This window comes from Penicillium odoratum, assembly GCF_028828045.1.
Source record: "Penicillium odoratum strain IBT 22623 chromosome Unknown utg000004l_segment0_segment0, whole genome shotgun sequence".
Lineage (NCBI taxonomy): Eukaryota > Fungi > Ascomycota > Eurotiomycetes > Eurotiales > Aspergillaceae > Penicillium > Penicillium odoratum.
The window spans coordinates 3,007,203-3,026,988 of NW_026643146.1; the positions used below are offsets into that span (position 1 = coordinate 3,007,203).

General features: G+C 48.9%; 7 protein-coding genes across 7 annotated transcripts; 3 read left to right on the forward strand and 4 right to left on the reverse strand.

Moving 5' to 3' along the window:
- Positions 1-109: 109 nt before the first annotated feature.
- On the forward strand, positions 110-1,298 carry N7520_005398 (uncharacterized protein; the record flags this gene model as incomplete). The annotated part of the gene is made up of 3 exons (XM_057139332.1): positions 110-242; positions 297-570; positions 617-1,298. 3 exons carry the CDS (start codon positions 110-112, stop codon positions 1,296-1,298), a joined length of 1,089 nt encoding a protein of 362 aa, XP_056997539.1.
- A 1,276-nt stretch (positions 1,299-2,574) lies between these two features.
- N7520_005399 (GTPase-activating protein LRG1) lies at positions 2,575-6,297 on the reverse strand (the record flags this gene model as incomplete). Its single annotated transcript, XM_057139333.1, has 4 exons — positions 2,575-3,018; positions 3,079-3,365; positions 3,413-5,864; positions 5,917-6,297. 4 exons carry the CDS (start codon positions 6,295-6,297, stop codon positions 2,575-2,577), a joined length of 3,564 nt encoding a protein of 1,187 aa, XP_056997540.1.
- A 1,546-nt stretch (positions 6,298-7,843) lies between these two features.
- Positions 7,844-9,351, forward strand: N7520_005400 (ubiquitin-conjugating enzyme E2; the record flags this gene model as incomplete). Its single annotated transcript, XM_057139334.1, has 5 exons — positions 7,844-7,936; positions 7,996-8,017; positions 8,066-8,162; positions 8,274-8,442; positions 8,491-9,351. 5 exons carry the CDS (start codon positions 7,844-7,846, stop codon positions 9,349-9,351), a joined length of 1,242 nt encoding a protein of 413 aa, XP_056997541.1.
- A 400-nt stretch (positions 9,352-9,751) lies between these two features.
- Positions 9,752-11,050, forward strand: N7520_005401 (C-3 sterol dehydrogenase/C-4 decarboxylase; the record flags this gene model as incomplete). The annotated part of the gene is made up of 2 exons (XM_057139335.1): positions 9,752-10,327; positions 10,388-11,050. The coding sequence occupies 2 exons, from the start codon at positions 9,752-9,754 to the stop codon at positions 11,048-11,050; spliced, it is 1,239 nt and encodes a 412-aa protein (XP_056997542.1).
- A 274-nt stretch (positions 11,051-11,324) lies between these two features.
- Positions 11,325-12,973, reverse strand: N7520_005402 (sugar porter family MFS transporter; the record flags this gene model as incomplete). Its single annotated transcript, XM_057139336.1, has 3 exons — positions 11,325-12,187; positions 12,243-12,818; positions 12,868-12,973. The coding sequence occupies 3 exons, from the start codon at positions 12,971-12,973 to the stop codon at positions 11,325-11,327; spliced, it is 1,545 nt and encodes a 514-aa protein (XP_056997543.1).
- A 3,580-nt stretch (positions 12,974-16,553) lies between these two features.
- N7520_005403 (uncharacterized protein) lies at positions 16,554-18,309 on the reverse strand (the record flags this gene model as incomplete). Its single annotated transcript, XM_057139337.1, has 3 exons — positions 16,554-16,727; positions 16,779-17,924; positions 17,974-18,309. 3 exons carry the CDS (start codon positions 18,307-18,309, stop codon positions 16,554-16,556), a joined length of 1,656 nt encoding a protein of 551 aa, XP_056997544.1.
- Positions 18,310-18,985: 676 nt separating this feature from the next.
- N7520_005404 (uncharacterized protein) lies at positions 18,986-19,530 on the reverse strand (the record flags this gene model as incomplete). Its single annotated transcript, XM_057139338.1, has 2 exons — positions 18,986-19,171; positions 19,225-19,530. 2 exons carry the CDS (start codon positions 19,528-19,530, stop codon positions 18,986-18,988), a joined length of 492 nt encoding a protein of 163 aa, XP_056997545.1.
- Positions 19,531-19,786: the final 256 nt, after the last annotated feature.

Consider the following 19,786-nt stretch of genomic DNA (forward strand, 5'->3'; position numbering starts at 1 on the left):
GATTTCTCCGCCCGCACACGCTTGTTTGTTGTGACTCCGCGCTCCACTCGACACTACACTTACAACCGTTAATCCGTTGCCCCATTTCGTCTCAATTTACACCACAACTATGGCTACTTTAAAGCGCAAATCACCGGAGTTTTTGTCTGCGCCTGACGCGACCCCGACAGGACGACCAGTCAAGAAGCTGCGTCTGACTCAGAGCCAGAAGCAAGCGTTAATCGACAATCTTCAACTTGAAAGTGCGTGGGATAGTGGGCTTGTCTGCCATAACAAGTACTGACAATGCTCCACAGTCACTGAGCGAGCTCGAAAGCTCCGCTCCCAATATGCCCTACAGGCGAACGACCTCCGATCGCGCATTGAACGACGCGTCAATCGTATTCCAATCTCACTCCGCAAAGCCAACATGGGCGAGCTCCTCGAAAAGCACAACGCGGCCCTAGCTCAAGCTCAATCTGCTTCTCCTCCACGAAAGATCTCCCCAATCAAGGCCCAGCGACCTATTCCTACTATTGGTTCTATTGACCAGGCTCTCTCGCCAGCCGGTACACGAACCCGCCGCCCGAGGTAAGATGCGCTCGTTCATTAAAGGTCCCTACTGACCCAATAGTAGTCATGATGGCCATTTCTCCGACAAAGAGAACGGCGGTCCAGAAGGTCTACAAAATCCAAAGCGCCGCGGTAAAGCTCCTGGTGTCGGCAGTACATCCCGCGTTGTCTCACAAGAAGTTCGAGGCAACGATCACCGTATCCTCTCTCCCAAATCCTCCAACTCCCGCACATACCCACAATCGCCCTTCCGAGCTTCACCAGAAAAGGGTCAACCGTCTTACCTATCACGCCCTACTTCCCCACTCAAACCATCTAGCCCGCTCCGCGCTCCTCCCGGTAGCATCACTCGTCCTCGTGGCGCAACTACTTCCACTGTCAATTCCTGGAACCAGCCTTCCCAAGCAAGGAAGACTGCTCGCGCTGCCACAGGCCCCAAAACATCTGGACGGTCTCCTCTTCCGAGACCTGCAACGAGACAGGGTGAACGGAAGAACAGTTTTTCTTCAAATGCTTCATCCGGGACTACTGTGATTAAACCTACTCGCACTGGCACTGGTGCTCGCAAGGCGACAGCTAGCACTGCCTCTACCGCTGCGAAGAAACCCACTGCCCCTCGTGGACAGACTGCGTCTTTGGCTGTGAAGAAGAATGCCAGCACAGCCTCGGTGCGGAAGGCTACTGCGCCTGCTTCTACAACTGAGGCTTCGGCACGGGGTACTCGGGCTCTGCGGAAACGCGTATAAATATGCCGGGTCTTGGGCTTCGCGAACTTGATTGGTGACCTGTGTTTATTTGAGTTTGAAGAAGTTGGCACTTGAGCGTGGAGTATTTTGATTAAGAGAATCGAAGGGAGAGGCGCTTTTTGGGTTGTTTTTTGGTCATTACATCGGTTTAATGGGTGCGTAATGGGTGTTACTTGGGTGCTGGGTTTATTTTATTCTCACATGGGTATTTAGGACCCTCAATGCCTCCTTTCAAGGTTTGGCTTTCTATTGCGTATTTGTCTAAAATTTTCATCGTCAACGCGCTTTCTAAGCCTTGGCAAGGTATTAAGCAGTGCATCTAATTTTCCACTAGCAGTAGTGATGTAAGAGAACCTAAGATTTATTCTTTATCGAAGCACATGTTGATTTCTGGTATATTTCTTCTCTAATCCGATTAATCCTGGACTAAGACTCTGCATTCGAAGCACTTGCAGTTGGTTTAACACAGCTTCATTTGAGAATCATACAGCAACTAGATTAACTACCAGTCAGGTAGGAGACCCATCACAACGGCTTTAATCCAATAGCCAACTAAGACCAAGTAGTGATATCGAGAATGGAAGGTCAACATGATAGTAACAGATACATTTAGACTCAGCAATGGTATCATAGCAGTCATGCTGGTTGACAAGCAACAATAGTCAAAAGGGGGGGTCAAGAAGAGAAGTAAAGAGAAAGAGCAAAACCTTTGATCTTTCGGTACCAGATCGAAGGCAGAAAGTAAAATGAAAGAGGGCGAGGAAAGACCAAGGAAACTCGGAGCCCTGGCCTAAAACATGAGATAGACGGGAACATGCTCGAGATTAGATGAAAGAGGGACATAGAAAAGTCCCACTGCAGCGAAGTAGGAATGGGATGGTATGGGTATGACTGATCCCTAGAATCAGATGCAAGCAAGAAGAAGAAAGAAAAATGACGGAGGGGGATCTCCTGTGAAAGATATAATAAGAAAGAACAAACACGAATCCATCGGACCAATCAGCTCGCTGATCACTTTTGGAAGAATTTTGATGTATGTAAGTAGTAGGAAATGGAAATGGAATGAAACTCCGTCAACCAAGCCTGTCAGTCGAGATGAAAAGACAACACAGAACAACGCTAAAACAAGCCCCCAGAAGCTAGACAGGAAATAGAGTGGGTAAAAGAGAAAAAAAAATACACCATGAACAGGGAGGTATGGCGCCAGGTTGATGATGCGAATCAGGTCATCGATGAATGGTATACTAACTGTGCATGAAAGGAAGAATAACCAAGTCTACCCTGTAACGCCCATAGCACCCGGGCTAGGACGAGGTCGATAGGGGACGTTCTGTGACTGGCCATCGGCATTTTGTTGACTGCCATTGCTGGTACTGCGTTCACGATGGTAGCTGGGCTCCGGTGGTCCGAAATCCAACCCGGCCTGGGGAGCAGCACTCATCGAATGAGAGTGGCCACTTGGCCCAGGCACATGACGAACGGAACTTTGCATTTGCCAGGCTGCGTCCTGGGAGGGATCGGACTCGATACGAGCGGAAGTTGGGGTGTTGTGTCGGTTGGAGTTGGTGATGGTGAAAGTCTCGCCGCCATTGTCGGGTCGTGTTGAGAAGCTTCCACGGGCAATGTCACCGTACCGTTTAAGGATCTCTTTTGTGGTGACCTCGGCATTTTCTCTGAACAGGGTGGGATCACTGAGGATAGATTGTAGATCCTCGGGAATCTAGATAAGGATTAGACTGGCTTCACCAAGACCTGTTGGTAGTGCTAAAGGGCTACTTACCTCGCACATATTGTCATTATACGTGATCAGCGAATTAACTGCCTCGATGGACAAGAAGCTCTCGTCCACCGTGCTGGCCTTTGCATTTGGATAGAGAATGTTTGGTGTGATGACTGTTGCAAGGTTGTGGATGTCCATCTTGCTTCCAGACTCCTCGTCCACATGCGAGAAGGAGGATGTCCAATTAAGGAAGGAGAAGAGGACTTCCATTGTATCACGGTGAGCCTTAGGGAGGAGACAGCACGTGAGGTGTAGCAGTCGCTTTTGCTTCTCAGGATCGGGCAGTTCTATTAGAGGTTAGCTTGGACTTGACAGAGTATGTGGTGGAACTTACTTTGTGCTGCCACCCAAAGACGATGCAGTTTGAAGGTCATCAATGGATCCGGCATCTCGCGAAGGAATTTCTTTAGAAGGGCCGCAATCTGCACAGGATTCTCCTTCGCCATGTCAACTGACTCATACTTTTTGTCAATAAGCTCGGCGAGATCCTTCAGTCGCCGAATGTTTCCGTTCTTTCGGAAGACACCCTCAACCGACATGTCCATTTGGCGCATCGCGGAAACAGCGTCGTCCACGACCGTGGGGATACGCAACGCTCCTGGTCCAACGCCATGGCTGGACTCGGTTCCTTCCTTCTCCACCAAGTAGTCTAGTGATACTCCAAAGACACCCTTCTTCTTGCCCGCCTTCTTATTATCCTTGAAGGCACGACCGAAGATGTTCCAGACAGTCGGCTTGCGAGACTCGATGAGAGAGAGTAGTTCTTCCATATTAAATTGGCCTTCCAGCAGCGGCTCCATCGACAGGACGGCAACGTGGCGGACGATGAAATATTCCAAAGCAGTAAGCTCGGAGAAGTATCGCTTGGTGCGTGTCGCGGGCTCTAACATCATATCCAATCTCCCGGTGGACATCTCACGCTGATGGCCAGCCTTGTAAACAGGCATCGGCTCCTGGGGTGCCACAAGTTTCGATCCAGCGTGTCTGTATGCATTTGGCCGCTGCTCCTTCGCCTGCTCGGCGGCAACGATCCGCGGAATGTCATCTAAAGTAAGTGCGTCCTGGGCTCCGAATGTCAGATCCTTGACAGTATCGCCATTGGCATCTCTCTCCTCGACGATCTGGAATCCTGGACCTCTAGGATCGCTGCCGTCGTTGCCAGATGATCCCGGTCGTGCACTTCTCCCCTCGGGACCATCGATGATTCGGGATGCACGAGCCTTCTTATATGTCGTAGATAAAGTGCGCTCGTTGCGAATTGAGCGTAGTCGGCGCATCTCACCAACAGTTTGTTCAAGCGATGACTCTTCGAACCCCTCGCGACCACCACCTGCACTATATGACATAGAACGTGTGTTGGCTCGACGAGGTTCACCTGGGTGCACTCGGTGACCTTCTTTGTTTTGATATTCATTGAGATTGGGATCATCCGAGGTGTGTGGCAATGTACCACCAGCACGAAGGACAGCAAGCAATCTGGCTAGAGCAACTCGCAACAGGAACACAAACTGCTGCAGCTTGGTAACTTGAACGAAGCCACTCTTCGCGGCGGATGTCACGTTATGCTGATCAGCACATGCCGAGCAGTACGTGCTCTCCTCGGCCTCGTTCCAGAGAGCTTCAGACAAGTCAACACTCAAGTCCTTTTCACAAGAAGAGCATGATAGATGAGGAGGCTTGAGGTGCCAACGCTTGTCTTCCAGAAGAAGACACTCATCATCGATGGGTTCTTTGCATTGGATGCAGCAGTCTGAGAGCTGGTCCGCCAAACCTTCCACCCCCGCATTCAAGTCAATTGGACCATCTTCGTCGTCTGGCTGAGCAAGAGATTCTGTGTTTGCAAGGTGGCTCAGGAACTCGTGCAGTCCATCGGGTGCTGATTTCTCCCGCTCAAGCTTCAAGGCACCTTGCAGACCGATGCGAATGAGTAGCTTGAGGTAGTGGGCAAGGCCTGTCACTAGTGAAAGTAGCTCCTGCGTCACACCAAGTTTGCGAACTCCAGTCTCCTGGGTTTTTGACAACAAAGCAAAGAATGCCACAATCTTCTTGCAAAGCAGTTTCGCCTCCCGACCATATGACAATTCCTTCGCTCCCTGGGACTTGATGAAGGTAGCCAATTGATCAACGGCTGTGAAAAGAATCTCCACGTGAGCGATGAATCTCTTGGCCACGAGGACTCCGTCAATATAAACGCCATTGCTGACGTGCAAGAGCATGTCTGAGATGCAAGCGGCCGATGATTCTTCGAAAGTCGAAAGTGTACTCCAAATATTGTAAACCTTCTCCTCCATCGTATCCTCTTCCCGGCGAATACGCTCGCGTTCTTCGGGAGAGGCATCTTCATCAAGTGGCGGGGTCTCCCACGCTTGACCAGCAGGGGACAATCGCACATTCCAAAACTTGTGTATCATGTAGCACTCAGGGTGCCAATGTTGATTTTGACCGTTGCGGAAGATCTCGACGAATTGCTTCAGAATCGCAGTATGACAGCCATGACAACGCTGCGCAAAATGTGTCGAATAGTGGAAATGACAATAGACCTTGCCCTCGTGCTCGTAATATGAATCCTGGGCCCCAAATACTGTCGGACATACTGAGCAGGTAAAGTGTTCGATGTGGTACTTGCGATCTAATGCAGTAATATAGGAACCACGCAGAGCACCCCCGCAATCATGACATAACAGGTTCAATCGCCGGAAGTAGTCCGTCTCGCAAAGGGGAAATTGAACACTGTGGTCTTCTGAGTCGACGGGGAAGAATTTAGAGGCGACAATCTCACCACAATCCTAATAAAGGGTCAGCATAAAGATGGAAACATTATCCATGAGAAGCTCTTACCTCGCACTTAAAACACTCCAGATGGAATGTACCACCTAGTGCTCGAACAAACTGACCAGTCAGTGGCTCATTGCACTTCTGGCAGATTCGTGAGGAGCCAGGTGATTTGTTGTGTGATCGTCCATTGGTACGTGAGCGATCTCTCGCAGTAGATCGATCTCGATACCCTGGCTGTTCAGGCTCTAGTCCACGACCTGAGCGATCATCCTGACTGAGTGGGCTATTTCCTCCTGTGCGCGTGGTGGGGGAGTCAAATGGGATTAAACTATCTTCAGGTGAGGTGGGTGTGTTTTTCGAGTAGCTGCCTGCGTAGCCCGAGGTATTTAAAGTTGGAGTGGGCTTGCCTGCGACCAGGCTGGCCGGGAGTTCACCGGGGGGCATGATGGTCCCCCGTCAGAAATTAACAGGATCAAATCGCGAGCACGGTCACACGGTGAACACTGCATGCAAGGGAACTTAAGGAGTGACGGCGGGGTGAGTGTATTATTGTGTCTGGTAAACACAGCAGTGCAATGCGCGCGGAGGAAGGTTCACAAAAGATCGATCAAATCGTACTGTAAGTCCACATTGTTTGGTTAGAGCTGGAGGAGGGTTCAAGGTGATTTGGGACTCTAGTCTTTGATTCAACTCACTCGTCACGCCATGTAGTTCCACCAGGCGGGGTTGAATGTAGCGGGGGAGTAGATTTGGATCTGGTACACGAAAAAGGAGGGTCCTGCAGGGAGTGGTGATCGATATACGCCAGATTGGTGTACAGGATGTCAGGTGCTTGACGCGCGGGTCCAGACGCGGGGGTTCAAGGCTGAGAGCTCGGAGCACACTAGGGACAAAGGGTAAACAGGTCGAAGGTGAATGAAAGGAGGATAGAAGAAACACAGTGTAATAGAGTGTTAGGGGAGGGGGTGTGGGTGGGAAAAGAAGTGGGGGGGCTGAGGAATGAAGATGGAGAAGGTTTGGGTGCTAATTGGACTTGTGGTGCTTCCCCCCCCTAATTGGACTATAATGCCAAAGTATTATTAGGCGCGGTCCCTGAAGTCACGTGGTACACCGCCCCCATTAATTCAATTTGCTATAACTAGTCTAGTACGGGGTGATTAAGTATAGAATGATACTAGTAGGTACCTAGGCATTGTTGAGATACGTTATGAAATTTAGTACCTAGTCAAATCCATTATCTCCGCTTGTAGATGGTCCCAATATGTTGGCGGTTTCCCGACCCAAACATGCTCACTCAAAGGTTCCCCTATGTTTCATGTCACCAGGTTTCAGTTCTACTAAGTATAGAAATTTGGCATAATTTTGTTATTTATTAAAGCATGAATAATTGTAGATTTTGAAAGCTTTACTAGTGAATTGGCAATAGTGAAACGTACGGGACCTGATGGTGTAAGCCATGGTAGTACCGCAAACTATAAATACTTCTATGCCCAAGGATGGCCCTTGGTATATTTGGGTGAGATCTGTGGGTTCCCGGACAAAATGGTTGACTGAACCACGACGTCAATCACGCAAAATTGAATCGTCCTCATCAACATTTCAAAATCAGTTGTTGGAAAAATGAAGGTGGTTTAACAACCGAACATTTATATTCGCTGGCAACTTCCAACATTGGTTCTATCACAACTTCTACAACTACACATCCCCACCCACTAGATCATGCCCCACCACTTCTTCCATCCACATCACATCTCAATTGACTGCGACTGCTTTCTTCGTCAAATCTTACCACGTTTAAACTCGTTAGTATGGCGGATCAGAGCCTGATCCGGATCCTGCGGGTACGCTAGACACGTTCTCGATCAATGCCAGTACTGACACAAGAAATGACATTAGGAAATTCATATGTTTGAAAAGGATGACCAGCTTGGTAGGAAGCGAGAAGCGATAAACCCATCTTGATATTATTGGGGCTGACGTTATTGTAGCGATGACCATTCACTACTGCGAGAATAATGTCCGCCAGATCACTGCTCTCCTTATTGGACCTCCTGACACCCCATACGCTTTTGGATTCTACCAAGTGAGTTTCCAACATCTGATCAGGGCTGAAAGGGTTTGTGCTAAATACCGAGGAAACAGTTGAACATACAGATTCCTCCTGGTACGCTTGATACTACCTCTTCATACTGTGGCTAATTCTGGACTCCAGACTACCCTGCTCGGCCTCCAGCTGTGACGCTCCGAACGACAAACATGGGCAGAACTCGCTTTGGCCCTAATCTGTACTCAAATGGCAAAATCTGCTTGTAAGTGTATTGATCTGCTCCTTCCTCAGCTACCACTCACCTTCGAACAGGTCAATCATCGGGTAACTTTTAGCTTGCTGTCGGCTTTAGTCAATCGCTAAACATTTAAAGGACATGGCCTGGCCCACCAAACGAGGCGTGGTCTCCCGCCCAGGGCCTGGAGTCTGTTTTGCTCTCAATTCAGAGCTTACTCTCCACGAATCCGTACACCCTGGAGCCTGGCTTTGAAAACCTCGCTCTGCCGCGTGACAAAGAGGCCAGCAAGGTATACAGTGCCAAGGTAAGCATGTAATGAACAGATCAAAGTTCCTCGGCTCAATGATGATAGATTGCCCATGAGAATCTGCGACTCACGGTCATTGCGCCCCTCGAAGTGGCCATGGGCATATCACCAGCTGCATCGCCAAGCGGAGAGCCTCGGCCCAAGAGAGGGAAGGAATTCGACTTAACACTGGGCCCGTTTGTTGATTTCTGCAAACAACGCTTCCTGTGGTATCGAGAACAATACAAAATGGCGATGCAAGCTGGAATTGATGGCGTTGACGACGAAAAGCCGCGCAATGGCCAGTCTTTTCCCCATACATCCTTCGAATCCAGTGAAAATTGCATGTCCGGCGAATGGAACTACCCAAGCCTGATGAGGCGTTTTGAGGTTCTGGAGAGGGCCATGATGAAAGAAATCAATCACTGGCCCAGCGCTGGCCTGGATCTCATGAAGCGGGAGACCAGCCTCGCAGTGAACTTACGCGCTCAGCAGGAACAAGTCGTCTCGGAGCTGGCTCTGCGCTCGGAGTCCATCTTCGACTTGGCTTTGGTTGATGACAACCCTTTTCTCTGGCTGATGACATACTTTGGTCGCTCAGGTACCCCGGTGGATGATGGCGTTTTCCAGATTAGGATCCATATCAGCCCTGACCACCCGAAGGTTCAACCTCGAGTGTTCATGGAAACCCCATTGTTTCATGTTCGTGTGTCGACGGATCAGATGCTAATCTATCTTCCCGTACGTGCTGATGAGATGATCCGTCATATCGAGGGTATAATGTTCGCTCTGGAGGAAAAATTGCCAATATGCAACCCACTTATGGTCGTCAATCAACATAGCGCTAGGCTTTGCTGGGGTACGCTATGTGAACAAAAGGAGTACACTCGTCGACTTCGTCGATCTGTCGCTGACAGTCTTGAGTAAGTGGCATCTTTTGGACTTCATATGATCATTGAATGCTAATCTATCCAGGAACCTTTGATCTCGAAACGACCCAGGACATCACACCTCCCCTCCGCTGATATCCCCCTTTCCATGCAATATTCAACCTTGATTCCATGATACCCCAGTTTCGGAGGAGTTAAGGATTAAAGCAGTTCAGCTTCGGCCCCTTTGATCACCACACTTGCTACGGCCAGTCGTTTATGGTTATAAGCGCCATAGAAATTTTCAATAAATTCCAAACTTCCAACCTTTTAAGTCGTAGAATTCCAACCCGCGGGCAGTTAAGACCACGATAACGCTTATCAGCGATCAGCTGATCCCGCCCCAAGTTCCTCCCCTTTTCACTCCACACTTCAACCCCTAACCTCATTCAATCACAATGTCTGCAAAGAGCCGCAATTTGGAATTAGGCAACGTCCTCGTGGTCGGCGGCTGCGGCTTCCTGGGGTGGCACATCGTCGATCACCTCCTGAACTTCCCCTCCGAAACAGACCCTAGTGTCGCACTGCCTAAGGTCACTGGTGACGCGCGCTTCGAGGTGCCAACACTCGGCTCCCGATTCCCGAACTACAAGGCCAATGTTTCGGTCGTTGATCTGCGCACCACACACAATCGCCTCCCCGGCGCGACCTACTACGATGGCGACATCACCTCCGTTGAGTCCATGCTGGAGGTTTTCCGCGCCGCGAAGCCGGACGTTGTGATCCACACTGCAACCCCGTCAGTTCTCGATGGAAACAAGCCCCTGCTGTACAAGGTCAATGTGGAGGGAACCAAGACTCTGGTTGAGGTTGCTGGTGGTGAGCACGGAGATTGGGGTGGCAAGTGTAAGGCTTTCGTGTACACCAGCTCTAGCTCCGTGGTGCACGATACCCAGAGCGACTTGATCAATGTCAACGAGGAGTGGCCTCTGATCCGCGGCCCACGCCAAAAAGAGTACTACTCCGAGACCAAGGTACGTCCAGCTCCATTTTGTTCCCAATTGTAAGCAACGAGCTAATGATCTTCCCCTCAGGCCGATGCCGAAGAACTCGTCCTCAAGTATAACCGCAAATCTCCCACCGGAATGGTCACTGCTGCGATCCGCCCCGCTGGTATCCTGGGCGAGAAGGACACAACAGTCACCCACAAGATCCTCGAGCACGGTGCTAAGGCCTCCTCTACCGTGCTGAAGATGCAGCTCGGCGACAATGATAATCTGTTCGACTTTACCTACGTCGGCAACATCGCCTATGCACACATGCTAGCTGCGCACCGCCTGTTGGCTTCCTATACCCGCTACGAGTCCGGTCAGGGCGGGCCCCTGGACCATGAGCGTGTTGATGGCGAGGCGTTCAACATTACCAATGACTCGCCTATTTACTTCTGGGATGCGACACGCGCTATGTGGGCACTTATCGACCGGATCGTCGAGCCTAATGAGGTTTGGGCTTTGCCCGAGGGTCTCTTGGGTACGATTGGTGGTATTGCGGAGACTGTTATGGGATTGTTTGGAAAAACTCCCCGGTTGACGCAGCGCATGGTGCGATACTCATGTATGACACGGTACTACTCTATTGAGAAGGCCAAGTACCGTCTTGCTTATCTGCCTGTCATCCCTGTTGATGAGGGTATCACCCGTGCTGTGGGGTATGTGATTCAGAAACAGCGCGATGAGGAGGGAAAGAAGGCTCTGTAAATGCATTTTCAATCGAGGACTTTGACGGATATAATAGAAAAGTATTGTTGATACTGTATTAATATGGCGACGCCTGAGGAATGACTAATAAATGTCCAAGTTGGGAAGTCCGAATACATCGTAGTTCAAGTATCCATGACCACATGTTCTTCTTGTCTTATCTTGTTGAATGAATAGTGTTCATTGTATACTAAAGCTAGCCCGCAGCTTAAATATACTAAACCATGCCTATGTAAAGTGCATATAAACAAAACATCGTTCATCATTATATCCATTATTCCGAGTCGTGACTCCTCTTGGTATCCGTTTTCAAGTTGCCATGCACCTCAAGCGCACTAAAGTTATCATCTGGAATGGCCTCGCCTTCATGACGAGCAATCTCCACATCAAACGCAGCCGCACTGTGGAAGATACTCTCCATCTCCTCAAGGGACTTGCCCCGGGTCTCCTTCACGAAGAAGAAAACACAAACAGCCATGAAGATATCCAGAGCAGCATAGAAGAGGAAAGTGTATGTACCCCATGCCTTGATCATGTAAGGCGTTGTGAGCGAGAAGAGGAAGTTGAACAACCACTGAGAAGAGACAGCGACCGAAGATCCGATCTCACGAATACGCGAAGGGAAGATCTCGGTCGTGTACGGCCACGGAATAGGACCCCAACTGAACTGGTAGATTGAGTTGCTGAGGAAGATCATGAAGACAGTGGCGATTCCGGCGCTGGAAGGATCTCCCGCTGCGTCGAGGGAGTCGGTTGTCTTGTTCACGACTACAACCACAATGAAGCAGCATGCCATGAGGAGATTGGCGATCCAGAGTGTCGGTTTGCGTCCCCACATCTCCGAGAAGAAGAGAATGTATGTTCCTACTGTGACGAACTTCTCGGCGCCGAAGAGGCCTGTCACGAGAAGGGAGCGGCTGCTGTCGTTGCCGACGATGATCTTGAAGAATTGTGGCCCGTAGTAAGCTAGCGCTGTCATTCCGGTGCATTGTTGGCCGCAGAACATTAGGAATGCGAGGATTAGTCGATAGCGGTTGGCGGGTTGCATGAGCTCCTTTGACTTCAGGCCTTCTGTTGCCTTGAGCTCCTCTTGCAGACCGATTTCGATTTCACGGAATTCAGCCTTGACATCGGGGCCTAGTGGAAAAAAAAATTAGGATCGTTAACAGATGCTCGGAAGAATCGTACTCACCATCATCAGCACGCATCCAAATCAGGTTCTTCCACGCCTCCTCCATGCGTCCCTTCTTTGCCAACCAGCGAACACTCTCGGGCTGGGTGAACAGACCCAACGCCAGAATGGAAGACGGCACCAATTGCAAACTAACAGGAATGCGCCACTCTGCTGATTGTCCTGCGAGGCTCTGCTCAACACCATAATCTATCCAGTAACTCGCCATCACGCCAAAGGCGAAGAACCACTGCATGCCCGAGCCCAGCATGCCACGAATCTCCTTGGGAGCCATCTCAGCACTGTAAGTGGGCACGACGGTGGTCGCACCACCAAGACCAATACCGCAGACTACACGGCCAATATAGAAGCAGACCAGGGAGTGCGACGGGACCAGTTCAAGGACGACACCGATGCAGAAGATGAACATGGAGGCTTGGATGGTCTTCTTGCGGCCATAGCGCTCGGATATGGGGAAGATGAACAATGAAGTGAAGAATGCGCCCACGTTTTGTAGACTGACCATTACTGCGTCGACGGTGGTTTCATCGGTGTAGCCGAAATCCTTCATGTAGGATTTGAATGTGAGAATTCCACCTAGTGTCATGTTAGACCCTGTCCATTATGGGCTGTGTTTTCGACGTACCAACAATTCCGGTGTCATAACCGAATAGGAAACCTGCGAGGCAAATAAAGAAACCGAAGAAATAGGCTCGGAAAGCACCAAGTTTGGTGCCATTTAACCGTCCCATGATGTATAGATGTATAGAAGCACAACAACAAAGAAAACAGAAGGGAAGAGAAAAAATATTTTATGAGTCTGGAAAGCTTTCAAACTCATGGTTTTAAGTTATATTATATCCGAGTTTCTGCTGATCTACAACAGCAGCACGCAACCGTCGCCCATCGATTTCGCCATAGCACGCCATGGCTGGACACGTCTTCCGCTAATCTAACCTATTAAGCTAGGATCTAAGCTTTCTGCTCGGCTCTATTCACTTTGTAAATATGAATTGATATATTTATTATCATATTCTATATATATGTCAACCCCTATCTTATGAATATGAAGGGATATAATATCCCAGCTGAACACCTGTGATCACCCTTTTTTTCTCCGCATTTTGCAAAAGCCCCACACAACCTACGGCATGATCTCATCCGGCTGGTCGGGTCGATCGCCCCGGTCGCTTCAAATGTTTGTATAACTTCACTCATCTGTGGCTTTTTGCTCGTGCTTTTCTTTTCTTTGTGGATTTGAACTTGATCCAGTGCTCAGAGCTTGAGCAGGGGTAGGGCCTCCCTTGCAATGCAGATTGCCGACCAATGATCGAGCCTCATGAATCGGCTGTCGGCTAACGCTAAAAGCCCGGGAACTACATGACCTGTCGCTCATATTTGCCTTTGTGGAGTTCCTGGTCAGCAAGCCTCTAAGTCGCTACAAAGAGTACCATATGACCCTCATTTGCACAAGCCCTGGATCTCCTTAAGGCCAGGCTCCAGTGGATCCCATGCATTGCGCCAGGAGTACGTTGTACTGCATGCTGCGCTCCGAATCTCGTGCCTGTTGGATTGGATTCCATGGCAGGATGCAGTGGATGCAGGGATTGTCCTGATTCGAGCAAACCGAGAGCCTATGGGAAGCTGGGTAATTGATCCTCTGTGGATACATCGTCCGTGCATTTTGAGCTTTGTACGTCTTCCCTGTAGGTCCCACTGGGGCCGTTTGTCGGAAACGCGCAAGCAGTGCCGATCTCAGTCTCTTTATAAACTGGATAGCTTGGGCATTAGTTAAGACGTGCTTTGGTAAGGCCTAGATCGGATAGCAATAACACTCAAAATTGCTTCCAGTAGTAATACCGCAATCGGCGTGGTGGATCAAGGGGTGGTATGCTCTGGACTGGAAGAATCAAAAGTCGAGGCTGGACCTACCCACAGGACCTTGCTTTCATTAAACACCATCTTTTTCTTTCAGTCGATCGAGATTTCCGGGCCTCTTTAATTCGCAGTTGCATCAAAAGCAATATTCTCTTCCATGACCGTTGACTTGAACCTTGCGGATGAGGCAGGGGTAAGACTCGCCACAAAATTGACCGTAGCGCTCCACTCCAGCATCCCTTCTTTCCTTAGCAGCTGCTGAAACTTCGAGAATTAATACTCCGAATGCCGCCACATCGTCGTGCTCTGACTTCAACCTAAATGTCGATAGATTGACCGCTAGCACGCACAGCCTCTGCTTTTTTCTTTCTTGGTGACTCAGCGAGACTAGGTGTATAGTAATCCAGTATCCTCCTTTAGAGGAATAAATTGAGCAGTTCATTGGCCGTCTGCTGCACGATTTGCTCAATTTCGATGCCACACGTGCGACCCGTGTGACAAGGGGTGTTTTTGATACTGTTGCAACATATGCGAGGGGCTGTCTGCTGTGAATACTGTAAAAAAATTGGACACGTACATGAAGTCATACAAGTTTGCCCGATCTTATTACTGTCTTTTGTCCTGGTATCAGGCGTCTCGAAGTTCTCGACTGTTGTGTAATACAAAGGGGAACCGAGATGACCACCATCTGCCCAATTGTCCTTGCCTCCTTATATGCAGTAATCGGAATTTTCATCTTATCCGAACTGATTCTGTGGCGTAAGATCATAGCTGACCGGCCTATACATATGTGTGTATTCGAGGGGCGGTCGAGGTCCTCCTAGTGCTTCAGCTGTTCCAAGGTTTTCGACAAGCGCACACCCGGTGTGCCTTTTTGAGCGATGCCAGTAATTTCTTGGGCGTATCTTGAAGAAATATCTTGGATATGTTTTACATAGATCATCTGGATGTCTATTGGTGGCGATCTCAAGGGTACCTGTTGTTCAAATTGGTTCATGGATTGCCTGGGTAAGAGTCAACAGGTCCACCACAAGTTTCCAAGGTTGTAGTGCGTCAAGATACATGTATATCCTTCAATAAGAGCCGCAGTTAACATTTAACATTCGTATGTAATTATTGGAGATACATATTCTCAAATGATGACTGGCACTGGATGGAAATTCTGTATTCTGTACGCTACTGTACGACTTTAGCTTCTATCTTTGGCTTTGACCCATCATAGTGATTAAATGAAGCAAGACGGGTTCCAGGTCTCTCGGCATGTCATTGATATTAATGATCCTACCTTGATATTCTTGCGATGACAAGTCCGAAATTCCTGTGATCCAGTGGATAGCATCAGATACATCCGTGCTCATCCAGATAGCAGGTAACAGCGAATCTAGTATTCCGTTTTCTGGACAACATGTCGTTATTGCTCGTATCTTCCCAGGGGTATGCCGGATCGACCTTCCGTAAGTAGATAGAAAAAGAGAGTGAATCGGCTTGTATAGCGTGGAGATAGTACGCCTATTCAGGAATTGACGCCGGGTTCGAATGGTACTTCGAGGTATTATGGCCTTATTGGAGATCCTGCGATGGGGTCAAGATCTTTAAGAGGCGCTTTGGGAGGGGTTTCTGAACCTAATCCAGTGTCGCATATGGTCGTGAGCGGGGGCGGGCGCAACTATGGGCTCGGATATGGAATATCGCATTGGGAATCAGACACTTGATCTAGCTGATGTGTGTTTTGTGATATCGAGATGTCGGTTTAGGAAGGTTGATTGTAAGATTTACAGGGCTGATAAGCCTGATAGGGTTGATTGGTGGGCATCGGGTATCGTGTAAGATCATGTAAGAGGGCGTTATCAAGGTCATAGTACTTCGTATTGAAGTCACGAGAGTGGTAGGTGCGTAGTGGGTCTTGTGGATGTTCCCTGTTTCGGGGAGGTATGGACAATCTCCAATCGTCGATCATCGTGGATCCCCTTTATCATAGCAATGCCGTCTTGCGGACCGGTCAAGGCTGTAGGCCGGTTTCAAAATCGAAGAAATGTTTTTGATATATGAAACCTGGAATGGTCGATTAATTACATTCCTAGCATATACTTCCACTATCTTCTATTCACTCGTCACTTCGCTCGTCCCGATAAGTATGTCGCATTGGCCATAGTTGTCGCAAGGGTAATGTCATTTGGGTGATCCGAATGGGTTTGGCGCGATGGTATGTATACAATGGTCGCATGGTAATTGGATCCTTAGCAAGGGTGGTTCCGCATGGGTCGCAGCAAGGGTTTTTGAAAAGGGCAAAGGGCAGGATTAGTGTCGTATAAATGGATCGTGGCGAGGGCCGTGTTGAGGGCAGGGCTGCTAATTCTAGGTGCCGGGTATATGGGCGGTATTAAGTTGGCGGGGCTCCGGGTTGCTCAGGGTGGCTGGTTTGTCGCAATGGGGATCGCTGGCGGGGTTTAGGGATTAGACACTCGGACCATGGTCCTTCTTCTTGTCTTCCGTGACGATCTCCACCTCGGAAAGGTCATCGGCAATAGCCTCAGTGACCGGGCCAGTGTAGACGGCTTTTCCACGGATGTACCAGTAAGCCGTGGAGAAGACTAGAACGGCGACCAAGTAGACACAGGCGTAGTTCATCTGTAGTCATGTCAGCAAATATAGCCAGAAAGGGCGTAATTTAGTACGTACGTTGTCTGCAAGGGCGGGCATATCGGTTGGCAGGATGAAGATGACGCTCACAAAGAGGGTCCACAGGCAGGCATAGGCATTCACCAAAGTGCTGAAGGGGCCCATGTGCCATGGCCCAGGCTCAAAGTTGCCAAAGATCAACTTGCACATGATTGGAATGCAGTAACTCCAGTCCAAAGCAATGGCGCAGAGAGTGAAAATACCGCTAATGGCAATGTAAGATCCCAATCCAATCAAGTTGATCGCAATGCAGAAGAACACGGAGATCCAGACGGCGTACAAGGGAGTACCAGTCCAGGGGTTGACCTTGATCCAAATATTGGAGAAAGGTAGCATGCGATCACGGGAGAAGGCGAAAACGGTTCGCCCGAGGGACTGCATCGCAGTGAAGGTAACAAACTTGATGATGACAAGGCCCGCAATGGTAAAGAAAATACCGCCACCCTTACCAAGACTGTTGTAGAAGATTTGCGCCACAGGCTGCTCAATTTGGGAGTCGAGAATGGCAGAAGGGTCACCCATGCAGAAGCAAAGGACAATGTTGAACAGGAATCCCGCGACGTAGGTGAAGAGCATAGCGGTAGAAATGGCCCAAGGAGCCTTTTTCTCGGGCTCGCTCATCTCCTCGGTGATGTGGGCAGTTGCATCATAGTCAGTCATGGTCCAGCTAACAGAAAGGAAACCAAACAGCCAGCTGAAACCAACGGGCTTCCAACCGCTGGAGGTTTCCACATGAGTGAACACATAGCTCGCGTCGTGCTTGTCTTTGGTCAGAACCAGTAGAGCGATAGAACATGCCACAAGCACAGCGATGTGAAAGATCACGTAGAACTTGGTCATCTTCTCCATCCAGTAGGTCGACAAGGAGTTGACAGCACCAGTCGCCACGGTCAAAGCAGCCATGACACCAACAGTTGTGTCGGTAGTAATGGTGTAGTTGAAGTCCCGGCTCATCGACACAGCCGCCAGAAGCATCTGGGCAGCGCCGTACTCGGACGAAGCCACACCAGCTACTTGACCAATGAGATTGAGCCAACCGGTGACCCAGCTGATTGAGGGAACCCATTTAGAGGGGGCCATGCGAGAGATAGTGAAGTATAATCCACCAGAGGTGGGATAAGCAGAGACCAGTTCAGCCACGGAACACTAAAATCCAATCAGCCTATGATATCAGTAGGGAAGCAATCGTTCTTACCGCAATACACATACAGCCAGCACCAGAAATGGCCCAACACCATACCACCGCACTACTGCCACCAGCTGCCAGCGGGTACGACAAGGTAGTCATGATGGTTGAGAACAAACCACTGATACTGACTGCGAAAGAGAAGGTAGCCAGGTATCCAAACTCACGCTTGAACACCGGGTTATAACCAAACTTGACAGCAAGTTCATTATCTTCCTCAGTCATATCGGCGACGGCGATTTTCTTGTGTTGACCATCTGGACCAACGATCTCGACTTGTCGAGTGCTATGACGATTCCGCATTTCATTAAGGTCGGCCGCGTTAGCGGTAGTGATATCCGCCATGATGGATATTCAAGTTGATTTCCAAGGGTTTCGGGGAAGGGATGGTAGAGGGAATAAATAGGAAGCAGAAATGAAACGAAAAAGGAAAAAGATCGCGGGCCGAATCTTTTTCATCTTTTTTTCTATTTTTCTTATTTTTCTTATTTTTCTTCGGTGGAGTCCGTAAGAAACCGGGTTGTACAAGATACGTCTTCGCCGACCCGCATGGGGCTTGTCAAAGTTTGATGGCTTCATTCTAACATGTTCTTATTGGTTTATCAATACTTAGCGAGTGTCTCGAACACAAAACCACATGGTCCATGGAGGGGCTAAAAGCTTCAGATCTTGTATTAACCTATCATATGAAGCTTGTGATTGGGTCCACTATAGATAAACGTTTTCTATTGGTGAACCTCCTATCAACTTCACGCTAACGGCTAAGACCTTCCTATTGAAAATTACTCAGGGGGTAGTCCCTCGTTTCTACCTCTTTACTAGCTTCAAAGAATCAAGTAATCTATGATCGCATGATTCAGATGTTCAGAGATAATCTTATCATTCGGGACTATGCCGAGCCTTCATATCTGCACAAAAGTCCCAGAAGAAGAAAAAAAGCCCCATAAACCATCAACCTCGGCTTAAAGCGACACGGGGTTACACCATGATAACAGAATCGGCGAGCGCAAGCGACTCGAATCTAGGCAACTCTCCTCAGTAAGGTCTTCAATACCTTATCTTGCTTGGCGACGGACCGGCCAAAGAACTTTGTTGATGCCTGGGTGTAATTGGATAATTCTTTGCGGCTGTTGAAGCGCTGAGGGGAACGGTCCTCTTCCCAGCATTCCAAAAGATCGATGATGTTGACATAGACATGCGACAGGGCCTATGCAAAACATATCGTTAGCTTGATTCGTCATACATGATATATGGACCCACTTTGCGACATTTGGTGATTGAGGGAAGGTCACCAGGAAGGTCCAGCTTGTGACACATTTGCTGCCAGGTTCTGAGATCATGTACTCGATCTCCAATTAACAAGTCATAATACTCAAGCATGCATCGATTCCAATTCTTTCTCCAATTTTTGGATCCATTCTTCCAGTGTCTCCACTGGGCCAAACGGTAGAACTCCATGCTCACTGGGTTGTCGGGCTGGTGATCAAAGCCATGGAAGCTTGAGAAGAAAGATACTTCTGTAGATGTTGAAGGAGAATCAAGGAGAGGGCTTGGTACAATAGTCATCTTGAGATAATCAACAGATATGGGAACCTTGAAATGTTGAAGGAAGATGGTGAAGGAAGATGGTGAAGATGGAGAATTATGACTACCATGATTTTTGGTAAAAAGTAGGCAAACGACTAGACAATGCATTAATCATACAATCAAACTTCATTAAATATCATCCCGGAAGACACGATTGCAAGTAACCTTTCATTTGGAAACTTCGATGGACATTCGGGTGAAGGAAAGCGCATGTCCAAGGCACTTTCACAGTTCG